Genomic DNA, 23,430 nt, shown 5'->3' on the forward strand with positions numbered 1-23,430 from the left:
ATGCCCTAGGTAAATGAATATTTTTGCATTTATTTCCAATTTTGATGCCTGCTGAAGTAACATTTGATGCTCGGAGGTAATCATTTTGAAGTCTAATAGCTATATTTATTTCCATGGTTATTTTAGTACATATAATTTTGTTTTTTTTCCCCTCTCCCCCAGCAATACAGAACCTTCTGAAAAAAGATTTCATGTGAGTAACTTCGTGGCAGACTTTGGAAAACCTCTGGAGTCAGACAAGGTCTTTTCACGTCAAGTAGCTGAAGAGTCCAGGTCACTCTTTCACTTTTACATTAATGAAGTGGAGCATTTGGACAAAGCAAAACAAAGCCATAAAAACCCTGGTCTGGACAGTAATATTCACTTCCAGGAAGTAGCGAGGAGTAGTGGAGGGCTGGAGGAGGAGCTGAATTGCCTTACAAAATTTAACATCCCCAATTTCGTGAACACTGACCAGAATTCTTCACTGGGTGAAGATGATCTGCTGATTTCAGAGCCCCCAATCATTTTAGAAAGCAAACCAGTTATCCAAGCCTCATGTCAGATCCTTGACTGAAAAACCTTGATTTCTAAAGCATAGTGTCTTTATTGTTTCTGTGGTATCAGGAACTCTTATTCAGCTGCTAACATCAGACCTTTTGCCTATTTCAGTAGAAGATATTTCATATCTTATGCCTTTGTTTTATTGTGAATATTGAACTGATTTCACTTTCGTATAAAGTGAAATACTAAATATTTTATGTCAAGATTTATTTTTTCACTTTCAAGTGTTTCCTAAGATCATTCTTCAGCATTGCTGTTGTTGCTTGCTATTTGTTTTATTTAACTAGCCATCATGCCCAGCTGCCTAGTGGTAGCAGAACACACTAACACGATACAAGAGTTGCAATGCACTTAACTCTGCTTTGTGGGGATTGCTGCAGCTGCACAAGGAGGAGTATCACTGGATTCTGAAAGGAGTGGTGTGGAACTGGCTGTCCAGGAGGACAGTAAACTCAAATCAAGACCGAATGGACTAATAAGAAGAGGAAGCACCTTTTCGGGCCTCTGAATCTCCTCTCCTCCCCCGCCCCCTTTCAAAGGGCAGATTATTTTGAAACATAACCAACATAATAGAAACTTGCCTGCCATTAATCTGCACCCAAGACTCCTATCAGCTTTTAGAGGCTGCTGAAACCCCATGTATCAAAATTCTAGTGATGCTGTTTTGTATATTATATTCAGTTAGTGTTCACAAAATACTGTTACCATTTGCTGTGGAAGAAAAACAAAAGCTGTGGCCATATTTAGCATTTCAGAAAATTTCATATTCTTGCAGTTGTGGGTGGGTGACCTAGAATGAATGCATTCTCTATACAATTAATAACATTGTTTGGTGGACTTGACTGTCAGTGCGAGCCTTTAACATAGTGAGCACAGGATTTAATACAGAAGCAATAGGAAACAGGGTAGAAAACATTCCTGTTTTGCTCAGAGCACAGCAGATGTAGCCAGTTACTATGGTTTATGTTTGCAGTGGATTGATACTTGCTGCTACTGTACTTTACTCGGCTTGGCTACGCTTGCAAGTTAAAGCACATTAAAGCAGCCCCAGGCGCTCTAACTCCCGATGTGTCCACACTGGCAAGGCACGTAGAGCGCCTGGACTCTGCAGCTGGAGCACTCCTAGTAATCCACCTCCATGAGAAGCAAAGTTCACTGTGCCCCAGCTGAAATGCCCGGGCGTCAGTGTGAAAGAGGCGTTGCATTACTGTGCTGTGATTGGCCTCCAGAAACGTCCCATAATCCCCTGAAGTCAAGTGGCCACTCTTCTCATTGTTTTGAACTCTGCTACAGGAATGCGGCTATCCCTTTTCAAAGCTCAGTTTCTGACATCTGGCATGCTTATCTGCTCTGGGACAAAGCAAACCATTAGTGTGGAATGCTGCTGTTGAGAGTGTGTGTGCGCGGGGGGGGGTCTGCTGCTGTCTGAATGTACAAGACAGGATGCTGACTCTTTGACCCCCAAAACCCACTCTCCCCCCACATACACACAACACACTCCCTGTCGCACTCCAACACCTGCATCCACTTGCACACTGAGATAGCTACCACAATGCACTGCTCTTTGTGGTGTTGCAAGAACTGCTAATGTGGCCACGCCAGTGCGCTTGCAGCTGTCAGTGTAAACACATGGCAGCATTGTCCCTGCTGTGCTCTCCGAAGGCTGGTTTAACTCCCAGCGCTCTACCTCTGCAAGTGTAGCCATGTCCTCAGAGAAAGCAAGCAATTGGCTGCACAGTACTTTGTGTAGTGCTCATGCATTCTGATATTTTTTAGGTAACTGCAAAACCACTGAGACTTATCCTGTAACAAAATAAAGAGTTTGGGAGAGATTTAGTTTTATTACAACGTATTTTTTTCTTCACCTTTTAAAAAAGACAGTTACTCACCTTTGTAACTGTTGCTCTTCAAGATGTGTTGCTCATATCCATTCCAATTAGGTGTATGCACGCCACATGCACGATCGTCGGAAGATTTTTACCCCAGCAACACTCAGTGGGTCGGCTGAGGCGCGCCCTGGAGTGGCACCTTCATAGTGTTGGATATATGCTCCAGCTGACCCAGCACCCCCTCAGTTCCTTCTTGCCGGCTACTCTGACAGAGGGGAAGCAGGGTGGGTTTGGAATGGATATGAGCAACACATCTCGAAGAACAACAGTTACAAAGGTGAGTAACTGTCTTTTCTTCTTCGAGTGCTTGCTCATATCGATTCCAATTAGGTGACTCCCTTCATCTGGTCTGCCACAGCAACAAACAGCTGTGACGTTTTCCTGAAAGGTTTCGTTCGCTCAATGTAGAAGGCGAGGGCCCTGCAAACGTCCAGAGAGTGCAGCTGTTGTTCTCGTCGAGAGGCGTGCAGCTTCGAGTAGAAGATGGGGAGGAAGATGTCCTAGTTGAGATGGAACATAGACACCACGTTAGGGAGGAAGGCCGAGTGGAGTCATAGATCATAGAATCATAGATTATCAGGGTTGGAAGGGACCTCAGGAGGTCATCTAGTCCAACCCCCTGCTCAAAGCAGGACCAATCCCCAATCTTTGCTCCAGATCCCAAACAGCTCCTTGAAGGATTGAACTCACAACCCTGGATTTAGTAGGCCAATGCTCAAACCACTTAGCTATCCCTCATCCTTGTCTTGTTTGTCTCAGTCTATAAATGTCAGGGTACCTCGCCTTAATCCTTTGTGTGGCTGAGGGGACAACAGAAATTCCCGCTGCTGTCTGAGCCACTCCTTGACATGGGACACTCGTGTGTTAATGTACTTGTGCAAGTTGTGAGAGTCGTTAGGACATGCCTAGAGGGCAATAAACCTCGCAGCTGTACCTTGTCCTTGTGGAACACCGTCTACGGAGATTCCGCTGTGAGTGCCCTAAGCTCAGACACACACCTCACTGAGGTGATAGCTACAAGGAAGGCTGTCTTCCAGGAAAGGTACAGGAGTGAGCAGGTGCCCATCGGCTTGAACGGGGCAGCCATGAGTTTGGAGAGGACCAGGTTAAGACTCCACATAGGGACCGGTTGTTGAATTCGTGGGAACAGGCGCTCCAACCCCTTGAGAAATCTGCTGACCATGGCATTGGAGAAGACTGAACGCCTGTTTTCACCCAGGTGGAAAGCCGAAATAGGATAATATTGCCAAGCCCTGCTGTTATAAAGACAGGAGGTAGTCCAAGATGATAGGTACTGATGCCTGTAGCGGGGCTGTATGACTGAGCGCACCAGCAGGAAAAATGCTTCCACTTGGCTAAGTACGTAGACCTGGTAGAGGGCTTCCTGCTACCCAAAAAGGACTTGCTGTACCAAGCGAGAGCAGCGCAGCTCAGATTGTTAGCCATGCAGCATTCATGCTGTGAGGTGGAGAGATTGCAGGTCGGAATGACAGAGTCGTCCATGATCCTGAGTGATCGGGTCTGGCCACAGCAGGAGTGGAATTGGAGTGTCCACCAACAGCTCTAGGAGAGTGGTATACCAGTGCTGTCTGGGCCATGCGGGGGTGACCAAAATCAGATGGGCTCTGTCCCCGTGCAGCTTGAGTAGGACCCTGTGGACTAGCAGGAATGGAGGAAAGGTGTAGCGCAGGTGATCCCTCCACTGTATTAGGAAGGCGTCAGACAGGGAAGAGTGTCCTTGTAGAGCATCCTGGTAGAGAGCAGAACACTTGGCATTTTCGATTCTTGCGAGAGGCGAATAGGTCTATCGGGGAGAGTCCCACTTCAGGAAGACGGAGTGGATGACGTCCGGGCGAACCGACCACTTGTGAGCCTGGAATGATCATCAGAGGTGGTCCGCTAAGGTGTTCTGGACTCTTGGGAGAAACGATGCCCCCAGATGGATCGAGTGGGCTATTCAGAATTCCCACAGACGAGTGGCCTCCTTACAGAGCGGGGACGACCGGGCTTCTCCTTGCTTGTTGATGTAAAACATGGCCATTGTGTTGTCTGTGAGGACTGCAACACAACGGCCTTGAATGCGCTCTCGGAATGCTAGACACACCAGGCGCACTGCTCTGAGTTCCCGTATATTGCTGTGCAGGGATAACTCTCCTGCCGACCATAGGCCCTGTGTACGGAGGTTCCCAAGGTGGGCTCCCCATCCCAGGGATGACAAATCCGTGATTAGGGACATGGAGGGCTGCGGGGCATGAAATGGCACCCCTTCGCACATTGATGTGGGGTCCAGCCACCAGCCTAGAGGGGCTAATATCCCTGGCGGGATGGTAACCACCATGCTCAAGCTGTCCCGACCTGGGCGATATACTGTTTGATAACCAGGCTTGAAGTGGACGTAGTCGCAGCCCGGCGTGCATGGTCACATACGTGCAAGAGGCCATGTGTCCCAGGAGGCATAGGCATGTTTTCACGGTTGAGGTTGGGAAGCTTTGCAGGCTGTGGACTATGTTCGCCAGGGATCGGAAGTGTGCTTCCAGAAGAAGTGCCCGGGCTAGGCCTGAGTCTAAGACTGCTCCTATGAATTCTATCCTCTGGGTTGATACCAGAGTGGATTTCGCGACACTGAGCCGGAGGCCCAGTTGATTGAACTGGTGAGCTGAACGTGAGACTGCACCTGATCCCTGGAGCGACCCCAAATAAGCCAGTTGTCAAGATATGGGAACACTTGGATCCGTTGTCAACAAAAGGAGGCAGCCACAACAGCCATGCACTTGGTAAACATGCTGGGGATCCTGGACAGGCCGAAAGGAAGGATGGTGAATTGAAAGTGCTGTTGATTGACCACAAAGCGAAGGAAGCGTCTGTGCGCTGGGTAGATTGCAATGTGGAAGTACGTGTTCTTCATGTCGAGGGCGGCGTACTTATCTCCAGGATCTAAGGAAGGAATAATGGTCCCTAGTGAGATCATGAGGAACTTCAACTTTACCATGAATTTGAGTCCGCATAGGTCCAGGATGGGCTGAAGCCCGCCCTTGGCCTTGGGGATTAAGAAGTAGCGTGAGTAAAAACCGCTGCCCCTTGACTCTCTTGGAACCTCCTCTATGGCTCCCACAGCTAGGAGTGATTGGACCTCCTGTAGAAGGAGGTGCTCATGAGAAGGGTCCCTGAAGAGGGATAAGATGGGGGGGGGGGGAGCAAATTGGAGGGAGTAACCCCTTTTCACCATGTATAGGACCCAACGGTCTGGTGTTATGTGGGAGCATGTACGGAGGAAATGGGGGAGACAATCTTGGAAAGGCAGGGAAGGATCCTGAATGGAGACTGGTACTCCGTCCTTGAGCGCACCTTCAAATGTTCTGCTGATGGCTTGGGAGGGCCCTGGCCTTGGCTGGCTTGGTGGCCAGTTTGTTTTTTTTTAATTTACAACCGCGTCTTCTAAAGAAGTCCTGTCTTGGCTGAGGGGGAGGATAGGATCTCTGAGGTTGCGGTCTGAAGGGCCTTCTCTGCGTTACTGGGGTATGCATGATGATGATTCTCGAGTCCTTCAGACTCTGCAGCCTTGAGTCTGTCTTTTTGGAGAATAGGCCCTGGCCATCAAAGGGCAGGTCCTGGAGGGTCTGCTGCAACTCTGGTGGTAAGCCAGAGGCCTGCAGCTATGAGATGCGGCGCATGGCTATGCCCGAGGCCAGGGTCCTAGCTGCTGAGTCCGCCACGTCCAGACTGGCTTGTAGGAAGGTTCGGGCCACCTTCTTGCCCTCCTCTACTAGAGCCCCAAATTCCTCTCTGGACTTCTGTGGAACCAACTCCTTGAATTTTTTTTCATAGAGTGCCACGAATTATAATCATATCGGCTCAGGAGTGCCTGCTGGTTGGCCACCCTGAGCTGCAAGCCTCTGGCCAAGTACATCTTGCGCCCAAACCAGTCTAGGCGTCTAGCGTCCTTTGATTTAGGCGCCGGGGCCTGCTGACTGTACTGTTCCTTCTCATTGACTAATGCCACGACAAGGGAGCACGGTTGGGGGTGCATATAGAGGTACTCGTATTCCTTTAAGGGGAAAAAGTACTTCCTTTTCACCCCTTTGGCCGTAGGTGGAGTAGAGGCTGGTGATTGCCAGATTGTCTTGGCATTGGCCTCTATAGTTCGTATGACTGGGAGGGCCCCTCTGGACAGTGCCTCTGCCGACAGAATGTCAACCACCGGGTCCTCTACCTGGAGGTTCATATTGCGCACCACCATGCAGAGCAATTCCTGGTGGGTGCGGAGGTCCACAGGAGGAGGGCCTGAAACTGCAGTCCCTGCCATTGCCTCATCAGGCGAGGACGAGGAAGATACCCCTGGGACTAAGGGATCCTACGTGAGGTCCTCTTGTTGCCCAACTTCCACTACCCTAGAGGCGTGGGCCTGTATTGGCACTGGAGGAGTCACCTCAGAACCCCCTGGGGGGGGGTGAGACACAGTGGCTCCGAAGGGGCAGAATGGGAAGCCCCCAAAGGAACCCCCTGGGCCTGATGGCATGCCCGGGGGTCGAAAAAGACCACTGAGGAGGTCCTGGGCCCGTGTCCTGGCCTTCGTCCAGCCACTGGCCTGCACCGTACTCGCCCTGGTCTTGGGCGTGGTAGCCATCTTGTGAGCGTGACCACATGGAGGCAGAGCGAGACTGCCAAGGCGGTGCTGTACATGTCGGTGCAGAGTCCCCCAGTGCAGTATGGTGCCAGGGACCAGTGGCGTGATGCAGAACAGTACTGAGACATGGATCGGTGCCTGCGATCTTATTGGTACTGGGAGCCTGATCTGGATCTCAAAGGTGACCTCCGGTGAGATCGACGCCGGGATCGGCTCCAGGTTGAGTGTTGCTTTGACCGGTACCGGGAGCGGTGCCAGGAGTCCAATCGGTACCGGCCATACTGCGATTCAGATCTCTGCGAGTCGGAGCGGCGTCGCGAGTACAACTGGTGTCGAGAACGAGATCGGTGCTGGGACTGCGAGCGATGCCTTGAAAGGTGCTGAGACCCAGATCATGACCAGTGCAGTCCTGCTTCACTCAGCAACGGCGGTCGTATCAGGGATGGTTTTCCCTTCAATGGCACTGCCCGCACCGGAGGTGCCACTGGCTGCAGGGGAGTCAGCTCTGTGAGTGCGATTAAGTCCCGCGCTGTTGAAAAGGTCTCCAGCGTGGAGGGCAGCCTCAGCTTGACCGCGGTGTGCACCGGAGAGCTTACATGCACCAGACTCTATGGCCCTTGTGGCGCTGGAGTAGATGGTGCAGGAGCTGTTACTTGTCCTGTGTGCTTTGGCAATGGACGTGACTCCAACTGTGGTGTAGGAAGTGTCGGTGGTTGCCAAACCGACAAACAAGAAGCAGTCAGAACCTGCTTGGGCTGCTGCTTCTTCTGGCCTGGAGATAGGGACCAGCATCGTGGTGGTGGAGGTGCTGGGGAGACCTGGTGCCACGAATCTTTAGTAGAGTTCAAACGCGGTGCCGGACCAATCGGTGTCGCAGGGACACTTTGCACCGAAGACGCCGCCGAGTCTGGGTGCGCGGAGGAAGGGACCGGGCTCAGTGCTGCCTCCATAAGGAGCTGCTTCAGTCTAAAGTCTCGCTCCTTTTGGGTCCTCGGCTTGAAGGCTTTGCAAATGCAGCTCTTGACAGCTTGGTGGGATTCCCCCAGACAGCTTAGGTAAGAGTTGTGGGGATCTCCCGTTGGCATTGGCTTCAGGCAAGCCGAGCAGGATTTGAAGCCCAGAGACCCAGGCATAGGCCCGGTACCAGGAGAGGAAAGAAGACCCCGTTCCACCCCACTAAGTAAACTAAATCTAACTATACTAAGAACTACTAACAACTAATCACGAACTATTAACAGGTAATAAAGCGAAAGCTAGGGAGAGTGGAGATCAGCTATGCTGCGCTCCACAGTTCCAACGACCGTCACGGGCGGTAAGAAGGAACTGAGGGGGCGCTAGGTCAGTTGGGGCATATATCCAATGCCATGAAGGTGTCACTCCAGGGGGCGCCTCAGCCGACCCACCGAGCGTTGCTGGGGTAAAAATCTTCTGACGATCATGCACGCAGCGTGCACACGCCTAATTGGAATACATATAAGTAAGCAGTCGAAGAAGAACTGGAAGAGGTATTGACTCTGAGGTGACAATTACTTACAGAAAACTAATAATTGAGGCCCAAATGGAAAACCCTGCCTAAATTTAAAATTTGTAGCATCCCAACACATTTTTATGATGGGATTAAGTGATTTTTTTAGGGAGATGTGATGATATGCAGTGGTTAACTCTGAGAATTATGGATACTTTTGTAAATCTTGTCAAATTGCCATCACAAATTTCTTGAAAAGTCAAAGTAATGCCTCTCTTTTAACCTGTGTATAACTATGCATTAATATCATTATGGCAAATCTCCCTTACATCTTCCCTTTGCTTGTTGGTTTGTCTATATGTGTAATTTATGATCTGCTTACACAATGATCATTTATCTGAGAAATCCATCAAAGATTATCTCTATTTCCCTCCATCAGTTGAGGAAGTTATGAAAGCCATGAAACAACAGAACTCTGGCAAAGCATCCAGAAAGGCTGGTATTCCACCAGCAGAACTTTATAAAGTAGTAGGCTCCAAGGCTATCGAGGTGTTTCATGACATCTTGAGTAGCATTTAGGAGGAAGAAATGCCACCAGACTTCAAAGATGCTATTATTGTGTCATTGTTCAAAAACAAAGGCAGCAAAGCTGCTTATGGAGACTACAGAGGCATTGCTCTCTGTACAGCAGGGAAAATACTAGCTCGCATTCTACTGAACAGACTCATTGCAGACATATCTGAGGAGAATCTGCCAGAAGTGCAGTGTAGTTTCAGACCAGATCATAGTACTATGGACATGATCTTTGTTGTAAGGCAAGTCCAAGAAAAGTGTTTAGAGCAGAACATGGACCTAAATGCAGTTTCCATCGATTTGATGAAAGCTTTTGATACAGTCAACAGAGAGGGTCTATGGGCTATTCTACCTAAAATGGGCTGCCCAAGAAGGTTCATACAAATTATCCATCTGTTCCATGACCACATGACAGTGCAAGTTCTCCCCAGTGGTGACTTTTTTGATGCATTTGAAATCGCGAATGGAGTGAAGCAAGACTGGGTACTTGCTCCAGTGCTGTTCAACTTGTTCTTTGCCTGTGTCCTCAGCCATGCCACAAGGGACTTGGATCAGGGGATATCTTTCACTTCAGAGGGAGTTGTAGACCAAGAAGTCTATTCTCATCGCACAAAGAACCAGATACTCTCCATCTACTTCATGTTGCTTTCATAAGAATAACCTCAAGTAGTGGTGCAGTCTCTGAGAACTGCAATGTCAGTGGCTGGAGTAATTTTATTCACAAGTTGGAAACTCAAACTTTGGGGATGTACTCGTGTGAAAGATAAACCAGCCCATGCCAAAGCAGCTGCACTTGGACAACAACTATGCAGAATGTTGCCAGCAGTACACATGCTGACTGGGTGTAATTCAACCAGCAATCTGGCATGGTTTGCAAACTAAAGTTTATCAGGAAAAATCCACACAAATTTAGAAGCCTTGCCAATTTTGGCACTGTGGTGGAGATAGTTGTGCTGCTTTCAACTGCGCAGGAACTTCTGATAACCCTTCTCTGACACGACGGCTAACTCAGTAGATGTAAATGCTGTGCGATATAAGCTTTTTTTGTCACAAACAGACCTGGAACAATTTGATAGTTTTGTGCAACATACCAAGCATACAGATTACCAGACCTTTATCTGGAACGATGCCATGGAGACTTGACTTGACATCTCTTCTCTCCCCCCAAAGAAATAGCTGGCATCACAAGGCTGGACAGATTTCTCCAACACTAATGACACAGACACTTGCCACTGAAGCACTCCCAGAACTCATTACATGTAGATGTAAAAAGCCAAGTGTGGAGGCAGCTGTAGTTGTTCAAGACAGAGCATGGCGTACACATTGACTTGCTTGTGTACTGGTCGTGAAGACTGTTTGACACTGACAATTTTGTGATGAGTATAATCTAAATGAGACCAACTACAGATGGTTCAGACTTAGACAAGTAGCATATTTCAAATATATTGAAAAAGATTAGATACGTATATCCTGTCATATTGCCCATCACTGAGAGGAGTCCAGTGGCTATTAGTAGGGCCCTACCAAATTCACCGTCATGAAAAATGACGTTATGGATTGTGGAATTTGGTTTCCCCCCGTGAAATCTGGTCTCGTGTGTTTTTACCCTTACTTCTGCACTGCCTTCAGAGTTGGGTGGCCAGAGAGAGGCGGCTGTTGGCTGGGCCCCCAGCTCTGAATGCAGTGCCCTGCCAGTGGCACTGCAGATGTAAGGTTGGTAATACCATACCATGCCATCCTTACTTCTGCACTGATGCTGGCAGTGGCTCTGCCTTCAGAGCTGGGCTCCCAGCCAGCAGCCGCCGCTCTCCAGCTGCCCATCTCTGAAGGCAGTGCTGCCACCAGAAGTAAGGGTAGCAATACCACAACCCCCCTAAAATAACCTTATGACCTCCTTCCCCCAACTCCTTTTGGGTCAAGATCCCTACAGTTACAATACCCTAAAATTTCAAATATATATAACCTAAATCATGAAATTTAGGATTTTAAAAATACCATGACTGTGAAATTGACTAAAATGGATCATGAATTTAGAAGGGCCCTAGCTATTAGTTTTTGCTAGCACCATGCTGTGAAATAGTATATTCAGCTTCTAATATAATGAATAATCTCTGCATTTATCAACACAAAACACAAGGCCAACATTCTTTAAGTAATGACGTTATTAATTTGTGTCAAACTATTTGGATGACTGAATTTTTTTTTTTGTATGTAGTGTTGTTGTAGCCATGTCAGTCCCAGGATATTAGCGAGACAAAGTGGGTAAGGAAATATCTTTTATTGGATCAATTTACGTTGGAGACAAGTTTTCTGTTTGACCTTGTGTTTAGTTGACACACTGAATACCCTTTCCAGACCTGAAGAAGAGCTTTGTGTTGCTCGAAAGCTTGTCCCTCTCACCAGTGAAAGTTGGTCCAATAAAAGATATTTCCTCACCCACCTTGTCTTTCTAATTTTTTCTTTTAATGTAAATTGTTTAAATCCCCTTTTATTCATTTTTTCTTTCCAACTTGTCTTGACAACTTAAGTACATTTTTGTGGACTTTTCACTTACAGAAAAGGCTGTTTAGACATGGGTAAAAAATCTTGCATTGGCATCTCTTGCTACTACCTTTTAACCCCACATCCACCGTAGAAAGTACTGAGGGACACATCTATCAAAATAAGTTGTTGCTTTCTGCATCCCCTGCCTTACAGCCCCCCCCCAAATTTGTATGGGCCCCCAGATGAAAAGTGGGTAGTGCTAGGTCCAGCCACAGGATTTCTTGGGCCCTAAGATGTTGGAAGAGAACATGGACAAAGTGTGTCTCGTGTGTGCTCTAATCTTGTGCTGGAAGGTGTGGGGGTTTGGCAGTGAGCTCTTCCCTCCACCTCACCTGATAAAGGGAATTACTGTGTTTTGTGAAGCTTGTATTGGATGCAGAGGCTGCTTGTGTTCAAGGTCTACTGTGGATACTGCATTTATTTTGTACCAATGTAAACCGTTTTAAAAGATTTAATTAATTTTGTTTGAATTAAATCTGCAGCTGTTGGATCAAAACCTTTTGAACCTGGATTCTTCAGAGGTGGTGAGGAGCGTGTTACAATGACTGACGGTCTAAGATCTTTGAAATATAGGCCATTTGTTGATTGCACAAAGTGGAATGGTGAAAGGTCAGACACAAAGGGAAGGCTATTTAAGGTATCAACTAGCATTTGTTGAAAGGCTATTTCCTAATATTCCAAAATTCACCTCTGTTAGCAAATGATTGATTAGTGAAGTTGTGCTGCATTTGATGCATAATGTCTCTTGCTACTAAACAAAAAGATTTTACAAACAGTTATCCCCCATTATGTCAAGTGAAATGCAGCTACCTCTGCAGTGAATTGTTGATAGAAGTTTAAGAAAGTAACAGCAGCTTAGATTAAGAAATGAAAGATACCCACCCTCTTGAAACTGCTGGAGGTAAACTGCATGTAATAACTGGTCCCTGAGTGGCATACTGACACTAACAAGTCAGTGAGGACCTTGACAGGCTCTTTAATGATTATAAATGCTCCAGGTGCTCAACTTCAAGACCTCCCCTCAAGCAGTGCCTGAACACCACGTGGAGGTGTTGGTTTAAAACTAAATCAAAAGGAAAAATGTTAATCTTGAATGAACACCTCTGCATCTTGCACAGCCCTCTATTATCTGAATTCTGACCCAGCCACACCCTTTGCTGGGGGGCAGTCTGACCAAAATCGCAGCTCAAAGTCATAAGTGATATGTTAACAATATGCGGCCATAGCAATGTCACAGTAGCTATGCTGTCATAATGACATGGTTTGTGTGCAGGCTACTCTGCTGGAGGAAGGGTTTTTTCTGTTGGCCTGGGAACACTACCTCCATCAGAGGACGTGTTCATGGTAGTCAAGTGGTATAGCTATGCAAGTCAAATAATTAGGTGTATTTTTTCCCCATATTGCTAACATAGCTATGTTGATTTAATGCAGAAGTATAGATCAAGCCCACACCTGTATAAATATTCATAGCCAACTGCTGCCCTCACTTACAAATCCTTGGGGAGCGGTGCCTGCATAGGTTGGGGGCTGAATTCAGCCTCTAGCTGTGTTGTGCTTTTTTGAGGGGTTGGGGGACGAGAGGAGAGAGACAAGCGTATTATCTGCTTCAGATAAAATTAAAGGATTCTAGCACAGAGAATATCAAGCATTCATAATTTAATAAGTGCTAACGTAGCTTTTGAGCTGGGAAGGAAGCGTTAAGTAATTTTCATTTTGCTTGGGAAAAAGATTTGCCTGAGAATAAAGAAATTTGCCATGTCCACCTAATCAAATTTGCATCTCTGCAGCAAACCTGCAAAATAAGCAGTCTATGATGGACTGTATTGGTTGCTGAACAAGGTGTGGAGGAGCAAGACATTGACAGCAGTATTTGACTGACTGTCATTAAGCAATTAAACCATTTCCTACCACTGAATTTAGTGTAGCCCTACCTGGAGCTTATCTGTCCTCTCACTGTATGACTGCTTGCCATGAAGGAGATTTAGTCATGGGCAGTAAGGGAATGTAATATTTTACATTCCAATTATATATATTTTTAAAAGTAGTTTGCTTATAGCTATGATAAAAGACCAGAAAATTGCTGTAGACGGTCCAGTTAAGAAGAGGGACCAAAAACAGGATAGGTTCTCTCTTCTGGGACCTGTTTCTAGGCTCCCGCAGGTGCCAGGATTATGCTTCTACTTCTCCTTGGAGTGGAATTGTGCCAGCCAACTGCTCGCAGACTGGGTCTCTGTATCATCCCTCCCTGACTGCCAACTGTGCTTACCTCAAAGGGCCAGCTGGGCTTGGCCCTGCTAGAGTTGGGAGTTTGTGGTCAGGAACAATGGGTAGTGACACAGAAGCACTTTCTCCAAAGTGAAGTATGATTTATTTACCCAAATGGTACAGAGGGTTTAGCGCAGTACATATGTGTATGTGGGCTCTGGTAGTCCCCTCAAGCCCTAAGGTAGCCATGCACATGTGTGTGCACTCCTTCCCCTCCAATTATGGTACAAAAAATGCAAACTTGAAAATATCTGCCTAGCCCCTCTTACTTTATTTATTTATATATATAAAAAAATAAACTAGTGGTTCACCTCACCAACATAATCCCGTCATAAGATAAATCTTATAATTGTACTAAGCTACCAGGTATGACTTTAGTTAGATTGGCTTCCTACACAGAATTATTCAAAAACAGATCAGACAACTCCCCAGCAATACCTACAAGGAGAAGACTCATGACAAACTACATTTTTGTTTGAGAATATATATATTTTTAAAGTTTTTTATAGGGAGACTGAGAATTTAATACAGTAGAACCCCTTTTATTTGATCCTTCATCATGCGGCTTGGCCTTTTAACAGAACCACCACCCACTTCTGGTCCTGTGGCTGCTAGACAGAACAGTAGTCTTGCACTTTCCCAGTCTCTGCATTATCCAAGTTTTGATTATCTACTCTGGCCCTAATTAGATTGACTACAGAGTTCTGCTGAATTTTAAATTTCATATTTTGAAACAAATTCAGCTAATTGGAATAGCCACTGAGCTGCCTGAAAACAATTTCCTTCCTATTTGTGCTGTATATTTCACAGTATCATTTTTTCTAATGGAGTTCTGGGACCTAGGATTCAAAGCTAAAATTTGCTGTACTGATTTATAACCTCTAATTAACACACTACAATGTAACTTCTTATATAAATGAAGGAATTGTTATGGGATAAAAGCAATTCTTAATTCCCAAGGAACTTGCAGTACTAAATGTTACCAAGCAGTATATTTTTGTATATGTTCTATGTCCCTACACGATATGTAAGCTGCTATTTGGGGGGGCACATATTTCCTGGTTTTCAAACATGGCTATTTATGTATGTCCTCCAGTGTAGTAAAGCTAGAGCCCTGCGCTTGTGTGTAGTTTTTGCTTGTTCTCTCATCTTAATAATAAAATCTGAGGTAAAAACTCTAGTTTTATTAACTATTAACCTTGGTTTCCTGCCAGTGTCCACATAGACTTGCTGAATGCGTGTCAGAAAGCTGCAGCAACTTATTCCTTATTTTCCCATAATGCTTAGCATTTACAGAGAGTACATTTCAGCTGTAAGTCTCCAAGTGCCTTATAGAGGAAGGGTGTCATCCTCATTTTGAAAATGGAAATTAAGGCAGAAATGGTGAAGTGTGACTTGGGAATGTTACAAATCAGTAGCAAAGAGAAAAATAGAGGTAGGAAAGTCTAAATTCTGAGTCCAGTGCCCTATCCCCTGGCTGTGGAAGATGGGCTGGAGGAGAGCAAGAGATCCACATAATAAGCAGACTGAAGGCAGTGCAGCCCACAATTATGAGAACATCTAGCAGCTTCCCCTACAAATGGGAATAGGATGGAATTGTGGAAGCTTGCACCAGAGCATCCTCAGGGAGAGTGAGCAAATACAAAACACAACCTACCTTATCTATCCTGGCCAGGGCATGCCTGGCTGGTTATCTATGGCAAAGGCTACTGCTATACTATGTCTAGCAACATTAGTATGGCAACCTGAAGGTTTCCATCCCCAGAAGAATGATCAAGTATATCAATGCAGTGGTTGAGATACACCCAGTCTTGAAACCTAGCTAGCAGCAGCCCAGGACACCTGGAGTCCTACTTTCTGGATACTTTTTCCCATAAAAGACTGTTTCAGACAAGGTACTTCTTAGTTGAATAAGTCAGCCCCAATTTTATGGTCTATCTCCTGCCTATATAAAGTAGTTAATCTCTGCAGTGGTCTATGTCCTACCCATTGTCTTTCAAAACCAATAAAGGGCATAAGTCTAATTTGCAGGTGTAAACCTGACTCCCCAGCCCCAGTAATGGCATATACAGTACTTTAAACTTGTATACAGATTGTTGATATAACTCCATGATTTATAAAAATTGTTTCTTCACTTGTTTCAATAGCAATCTGAAAAAAAACCCAACCCTAGTTATGTATTTGGCTCCTTTTATATAGCCACAACTCCCATCACAAGATGTGATACTCTGCTGCATATCCTATTCTTTAGTGCTGCAGATTTTCTCTGTTTAAAGACTACCTAATCTAATCTAGGTCAGTGACTTATCAGGCCAGCTATTCTGTCTTTTCAAAACATTTCCAGTACATGAAAATAAACCCTGTGGAGGGAACTAAAGTGGAAAATGGCAACTAACAAAGAATCAAGGCTCTGCTTATTTCAAAATGTAAAATCTGTTATAGGGGAACATTTTTAAAGATCAGGGCATCCATTTACAGTAACAGATGTGGAAATTTGTACTAAATGTCCAGGATTATTTCCTAGTTTCCAATGATACTACAAAGAACTCTACAGTTTTAGTTTTATAAAATATCTTCACTTGTAAGCATAAATGAATGAGGATACCTCTAACGTAGAAAGTAACGGGACAAAAGCACCGAATCATAGAATATCAGGGTTGGAAGGGACCTCAGGAGGTCATCTAGTGCATCCTAGCCAGGGCTTTGTGAAGCCTGACCTTAAAAACTTCTAAGGAAAGAGATTCCACCACCTCCTTAGGTAACACATTCCAGTGTTTCACCACCCACCTAGTGAAAAAGTTTTTCCTAATATCCAACCTAAACCGCCCCCACTGCAACTTGAGACCATTACTCCTTGTTCTGTCATCTGCCACCACTGAGAACAGTCTAGATCCATCCTCTTTAGAACCCCCTTTCAGGTAGTTGAAAGCAGCTATCAAATCCCCCCTCATTCTTCTCTTCCGCAGACTAAACAATCGCAGTTCCCTCCCCTCTCCTCATAAGTCATGTGTTCCAGTCCCCTAATCATTTTTGTTGCCCTCCGCTGGACGTTTTCCAATTTTTCCACATCCTTCTTGTAGTGTGGGGCCCAAAACTGGATACAGGACTCCAGATAAGGCCTCACCAATGTCGAACAGAGGGGAACAATCACATCCCTTCGATCTGCTGGCACTGCCCCTACTTATACATCCCAAAATGCCATTGGCCTTCTTGGCAACAGCGGCACACTGTTGACTCATATCCAGCTTCTTGTCCACTGTAACCCCTAGGTCCTTTTCTGCAGAACTGCGGCTGAGCCATTTGGTCCCTAGTCTGTAGCAGTGCATGGGATTCCTCCGTCCTAAGTGCAGAACTCTGCACTTGAACCTCATCAGATTTCTTTTGGCCCAATCCTCTAATTTGTCTAGGGCCCTCTGTATCCTATCCCTACCCTCCAGTGCATCTACCTCTCCTCCCAGTTTAGTGTCATCAGCAAACTTTCTGAGAGTGCAATCCACACCATCCTCCAGATCATTTATGAAGATATTGAACAAAACCAGCACGAGGACCGACCCTTGGGGCACTCCACTTGATACCAGCTGCCAACTAGAGATGGAGCCATTGATCACTACCCATTGAGCCCGACAATCTAGCCAACTTTCTATCCACCTTATAGTCCATTCATTCAGCCCATACTTTAACTTGCTGGCAAGAATACTGTGGGAGACCATGTCAAAAGCTTTGCTAAAGTCAAGGAACAACACGTCCACTGCTTTCCCCTCACCCACAGAGCCAGTTATCTCATCGTAGAAGGCAATTAGTCAGGCATGACTTGCCCTTGGTGAATCCATGCTGACTGTTCCTGATCACTTTCCTCTCCCCTAAGTGCTTCAGAATTGATTCCTTGAGGACCTGCTCCATGATTTTTCCAGGGACTGAGATGAGGCTGACTGGCCTGTAGTCCCCAGGATCCTCCTCCTTCCCTTTTTTAAAGATGGGCACTACATTAGCCTTTTTCCAGTCGTCCAGGACTTCCCCCAATCACCGTGAGTTTTCAAAGATAATGGCCAATGGCTCTGCAATCACATCCGCCAATTCCTTTAGCACTCTCGGATGCAGCGCATCTGGCCCCATGGAGTTGTGCTCATCCAGCTTTTCTAAATAGTCTCTAACCATTTCTTTCTCCACAGAGGGCTGGTCGCTTCCTCCCCATGCTGTGCTGCCCAGTGCAGTAGTCTGGGAGCTGACCTTGTTCGTGAAGACAGAGGCAAAAAAAGCATTGAGTACATTAGCTTTTTCCACATCCTCTGTCACTATGTTGCCTCCCTCATTCAGTAAGGGGCCCACATTTTCCGTGACTGTTTTCTTGTTGCTAAAATATAATGAACATATAGAATTAGACAGATAACACTAATTCCACTATAGGAGGATTTTAAAATAAAAGCCAATGAGCTATTTTCTCAGTCCACTTTTGCTCTGTTTCAGGAGATTTTCCCCTTTCTCTACAGTCAGGAGTTATTGCAACACATGGCTCCAACTTGCTTCAATTTTAGGGCTTAACATCCTCAGTTTAACTCAGTGGATCTCAAACTAGGGCCGCCGCTTGTTCAGGGAAAGCCCCTGGCGGGCCGGGCCAGGCCAGTTTGTTTACCTGCCATGTCCGCAGGTTCGGCCGATCTTGGCTCCCACTGGCCGCGGCCAGCACATCCCTTGGCCAGTGCCGCTTCCCGCAGCCCCTATTGGCCTGGAGCCGCGAACCGTGGCCAGTGGGAGCCGCAATCAGCCAAACCTGCGGACGCAGCAGATAAACAAACCGGCCCGGCCCGCCAGGGGCTTTCCCTGAACAAGCCATGGCTCTAGTTTGAAAACCACTGGTTTAACGTATCCGTTAGGCAGAAAGCATCTAAAAATGCTGTTTCATATAACAGTAACTCCATACGGTCACCCGAGATGTTACAAAGTACTTGGGAGATATTACATCACACCATAACCAAGCACTTCACATAAGTAGTTCGCATACTGTAGAGAGTATGCAAGTTTTCTGTATCCTGGAGGTAGCAAGTTCTCCCTCCTTTCCCAAATGTGTGTTTCAATGAATGTATCTTCAAATAATGACATATTAGAAAAAACACATGGATACGCGTGTCTTTTTATAATAAAAGGCAATAATATATGTGCTCAGTTAATTTCAAAACTAGATTCCTTCCAACAGGGCAAAAAGTACCAGTTTTGGCCATGGACTATGTACATGAAACATTAGAATTTCTAGAAACAATGCTGTTTTTGTGTTAATATTGTCTTAAAAAATGCAGTTAAGGTTTTCCTCTCTTGATGACCTGGAAGCAGCAGACTTGAGAGGAGTTTTGTTGGGAGTATAAATGGACAGCGTGGAGACGGTGGGGTTTCCAGTAGCAGGCATAAAATACTAATATGCTTCAGGCAAAATCCTGAACTGTCTTGTTGCTAGACATTCTTGTCCCAGTTACCATCCCCAGCGTACCTGCTTCAGAACCCTACAACTACTGGCTCCCAGAAGGTAATGCCACAACACATGAATGGTTTATTATGTTATCTGAACCCCTTTATGTAATTAGAGCTTAATTACATACACTAAAAATGCTTCAGTATGCAGAGTTATGTATTTCTTTAGAAAAAAAATCAAAGGGAATCAACTGTCGTAATGTAACTGAGAAGCTAAAGATGTAAATATACTTATCAAAAAAGGCATCTTACAATAAGTTAAGATTATGCTCTCTTTACTAATTAAAAGATTTCACCACACTTCAAAATGTCTTATCAATTGCTACTTCAAAAGAGGATACCGTACTTTTATGGCAAACTAGGAACTAGAGGATGAACTGAAAAAGTTTCTCACTTGTGCAGTAATGATATTCTTCGCGATGAATGTCCTGGTGGGTGCCCACTGCAAGGGTGCTTGTGTTCCTGTTCTGCTGATCGGAGAACTTTGGAAGCAGTGGCCATTAGGCCTGCACATGCGCTCTCTCTCTCTCCTCGTGCTGTGCCACAAGGCTAGTCAGCGCGCACGGGCTAATACCCGTCAGCTCCTTCTGTACCGCAGAGTCATTTACAAGAACTCCAAAATAGAGGGGGGAGGGCAGATTGTGGAGCACCTATAAGGACACACAACTCTAAGAACCATTGTTACTGCACAAGGTGAATAACTTCTTCTTCTAATGTCCCTATGGGTGCTCCACTGTAGGTGACTCCTGAGCAGTACCCCTTCTGGAGGGCCAGGACTTCAGAATTGTGTCAGTAAAAGATGACAGCACTGTGGAGCCGAAGATGGCATCGGAGGCAGAGACTCAAGTGACTGCATAGTGTTCTGTGAAAGTGTGGACTGATGCCAGTATCACCGCTCTGCAGATGTCTGAGATAGATACATTCTTGAAGGTGATAGATGAGGACATCGACCTTGTGGAGTGTGTATGAATAGGGCCTGGAAGGATCATGGTGAGATTTTGGTAACACTATTTGATGCAATTCAAGACCTATTTAGAGAGCTTTTGGCTGACATTACTGAGCCCTTGGATCTTTCTGCGATGGAGAGAAAAGTCTAGGGGACTTCCTGAAGACCCTTGTCCTGTCAAGGTAGAAGGCTAGGGTTCTCCTGACATCTCAGGTATGTAGTATAGCCTCCCTGTTGCCTTGGTCAGGCATGGGATAGAAGATTGGAAGGTGAATCAATTGATTCACGTGAAATGGAAAGATTACCTTAGGGATGAATTTTGGATGCGACCGGAGTGTAACCTTGTCTGGAAAAAATACTGTGCAAGGTGGATGCGCCATCAGAGCGGCTCTCTCTCCCGTTCTCCTGGCCGAGGTAATCACTGTTAGGAAGGCTGTTTTCATTGACAGTACGTCAGCGAACAGATGGCCATAGGCTCAAAAGGAGGCCTAGACAGCCATTTCACTACCAGGTTTATGTCCCACGTGAAGATAGAAAGTTGAGGTTGAGGGAAGAGGTTTACTATATCCTTGAGGAACCTTTTAGTGGCCAAGTGTGACAGCATTGAGTACCCCTCTACAGGTTAATGAAAGGTTGCTATAGTGGCTGGATGGACTGTAAGGCCTTGTCTACACTACAGAGTTTTGTCGACAAAAGTCAGCTTTTGTCGACTAAACAGTGGAGGTATACACACTACAATGCTCCTTCTGCTGATAAAACTCTGGCTTTGCTGACAAAATAAAAGCACCTCGACGAGAGGCATAGAGCTTTTTGTTATATCGACAAAGTTTCAGTGTAGACACTGCACTTGGTTATGTCACTGTAAATGGCCTCCAGGTGGTGTTCCACAATGCCCATCCTGATGGCTCTGGTCAGCAGTTCAAACTCCACTACTCTCCACTGAGGTACACTCGCTTCTGCCCCACCCCCTTTAAAGGTCCAAGAATTTTTGAAATTCCACTTCCTGTTTGCTCGGCGTGGACAGCTTACATTGCATCTTCCAGCTGATCATAGCGACTCCACAAAGCAAATGCTCTCCAGCTTGGAGCATACCCGAGTTGTTGGATCTGCTGGCACTGTGGAGAGGAGGCTGTGCAGTCCCAGCTCCGCTCCAGCCGTAAGAACTTCAATAGCTATGGTCAGGATTTCTCATGGCATGTTGGATAAGGGCTATGAATGGGAGACAGTGCAAAACTGTGTGAAGATAAAGGAGCTGAGGCAGGCATACCAGAAGGCAAGGAAGTCAAAACGTCCCTCTGGGAAACAAAAATACCTGCTGCTTCTGTGAGGAGCTGGACGCCATCCTTGGCGGCAACCCCACCTCTGCTGCCAAGAGCTCCATAAAGGAGGTTGAGTTGGAAGATAATGTGGAGCACAAGACAGGATCATCGAGTGGTGCGGTAAGTCAAGACCTCTTTTCCACTCCGGAGGGGTCTAGCCTGTCCCAGCAGTCCGTGTCCAGCATGCATGATGCAGGAGAGGGGAGCTCTGGTAAGTGATCTTTTTGAGTTGATGCTCCTCAATTATATGAGGTAGAGCTGTCCTTTGCTTTGTTATACGCTTCAAGTGGGTGAAGGGATAGAAATGTACAAGACTAGCTTGTGTTTGCTTCACATTCCCCTGTGCAGCTAAGCAGTGTAGCAGAACTGTGTGTTAATGCACACCAAGATTTCATGGGAATCTTTCCTGGAGTATCCTGGAGATACTCACCAATCCTTTGCTGAAGGTTCCTTGGCAGAGGTGCTTTGTTCCTTCCCCCCCCCCCGTAGGAAACTGCTATGTCAATCAACAATCACTTATGCAGGAACCAAAGTGGCACACAGGCAAGCAGCATGGGGACCTGGTCTGAAGCTGCACACATGCAGGAGATGCTCCCTTGCTACCTCAGGAGTGAGATATCAGCTTCAATGACCCCCTGCCTGTGGAAAATGGTGGCAGAATTTACAATATTTTCCCTAGTCATCTGCATGGATACCCTTAAAAAAAACACCGGGATCTTTTGCCCCATCTTGAGCGCCACCACCTCCCCCACAGGCCAAACTCACCATGCTTAGCACGTTCGCTTAGCTGTGTATTTGCCAAAGGACAATGAGAAACTGATTTGTATTTTTAAAAAGGTGCATTTTACTATAATGATTCAATGCCGTGCATGCACTAATAATCATGCTTCTATTTGTTTCTTGTGCTTCTGCAGATGTTGCCTTCAGGACAACTTCCTACACACCAGCGGAGCATCTCCACCAGATAAGGAAGCAACCAAGGGGGACGTTTTGAGAGGTGCTCCAATCCTCAGAGGCCAAAAAACAAGAACACAGGGCGTGGGGAGGGACCCTGAAGAGAAAATTTAAAATAGAAAGGAAGAACACAAAGGAAAGTGAGGAGTGCATTGTAAAGGGCCAGGAGCAGATGATAAAAGTGATGGAGGAACAAACAGATGTTGAAGTCCCTAATCACGCTCCAGGCAAAACATGTGTGCTCTCCCTGCGCTGCAGCCAATACAGAACTGCTTTCCATGCCCTCCCCAAACTCCTCCCACCACATTCCTTGCAACTTCCTAGAACATCTTAGTACCCTGTTCACTTCCCCTGTTTGGGCAGCTTCCAAAATGGTAGTTGGACTTGCACACAGCTATGAGCCTACACTGCCCTTCATTGTTATCTCCCTTCCACCCAGCATTTTGTGTGTGTTGTTAATTGGTATTTAATAAAAACACTCTCTGAAAGATAACCAATCTTTAATTGTCTCCGACACACCATAGTTGCTGCTGGAATTAATACATAGTGGCAAATTGATCATCTGTTGAGTACAAATCATGGTCAGGAATCAAAGTTTTCATGCAAGGCAGCAAGTTAACAAAGCATTGCAGAGTGCTGTATAGAAAGACGCATTAGTGGAGCTCATTCCCAAAATTGTGCCTCAAAGCCTCCCTGATTCGAATAGCACCCCATTGTGCCCCTCTAATAGCCCTGGTATCTGGCTGCTCAAAATCAGCCATCCAGCGATCTGTCTCAGCGCTCCACCTGGGGGGGAAAGCTTTTCACCCTTAGCCTCACAAATATTATGGAGCGCACAGCAGGCTGCT

General features: G+C 46.1%; 1 protein-coding gene across 7 annotated transcripts in view; it reads left to right on the forward strand.

Moving 5' to 3' along the window:
• MRAP2 (melanocortin 2 receptor accessory protein 2) overlaps window positions 1-23,162 on the forward strand; it is a 60,698-nt gene extending 37,536 nt beyond the window's left edge. For 6 of the 7 annotated variants that reach the window (XM_038394870.2, XM_038394877.2, XM_043510619.1 and 3 more), the window contains one exon: window positions 163-14,181. In XM_038394870.2, coding sequence (XP_038250798.1) covers window positions 163-556 — 394 coding nt within the window. In that variant the 3' untranslated portion in view covers window positions 557-14,181. Of the gene's footprint in view, window positions 1-162; window positions 14,182-22,542 lie in introns of those variants that run through there. The other variant, XM_038394876.2, reaches the window with a different exon arrangement.
• Window positions 23,163-23,430: the final 268 nt, after the last annotated feature.

Source organism: Dermochelys coriacea, chromosome 3 (assembly GCF_009764565.3).
Source record: "Dermochelys coriacea isolate rDerCor1 chromosome 3, rDerCor1.pri.v4, whole genome shotgun sequence".
Classification (NCBI taxonomy): Eukaryota; Metazoa; Chordata; order Testudines; family Dermochelyidae; genus Dermochelys; species Dermochelys coriacea.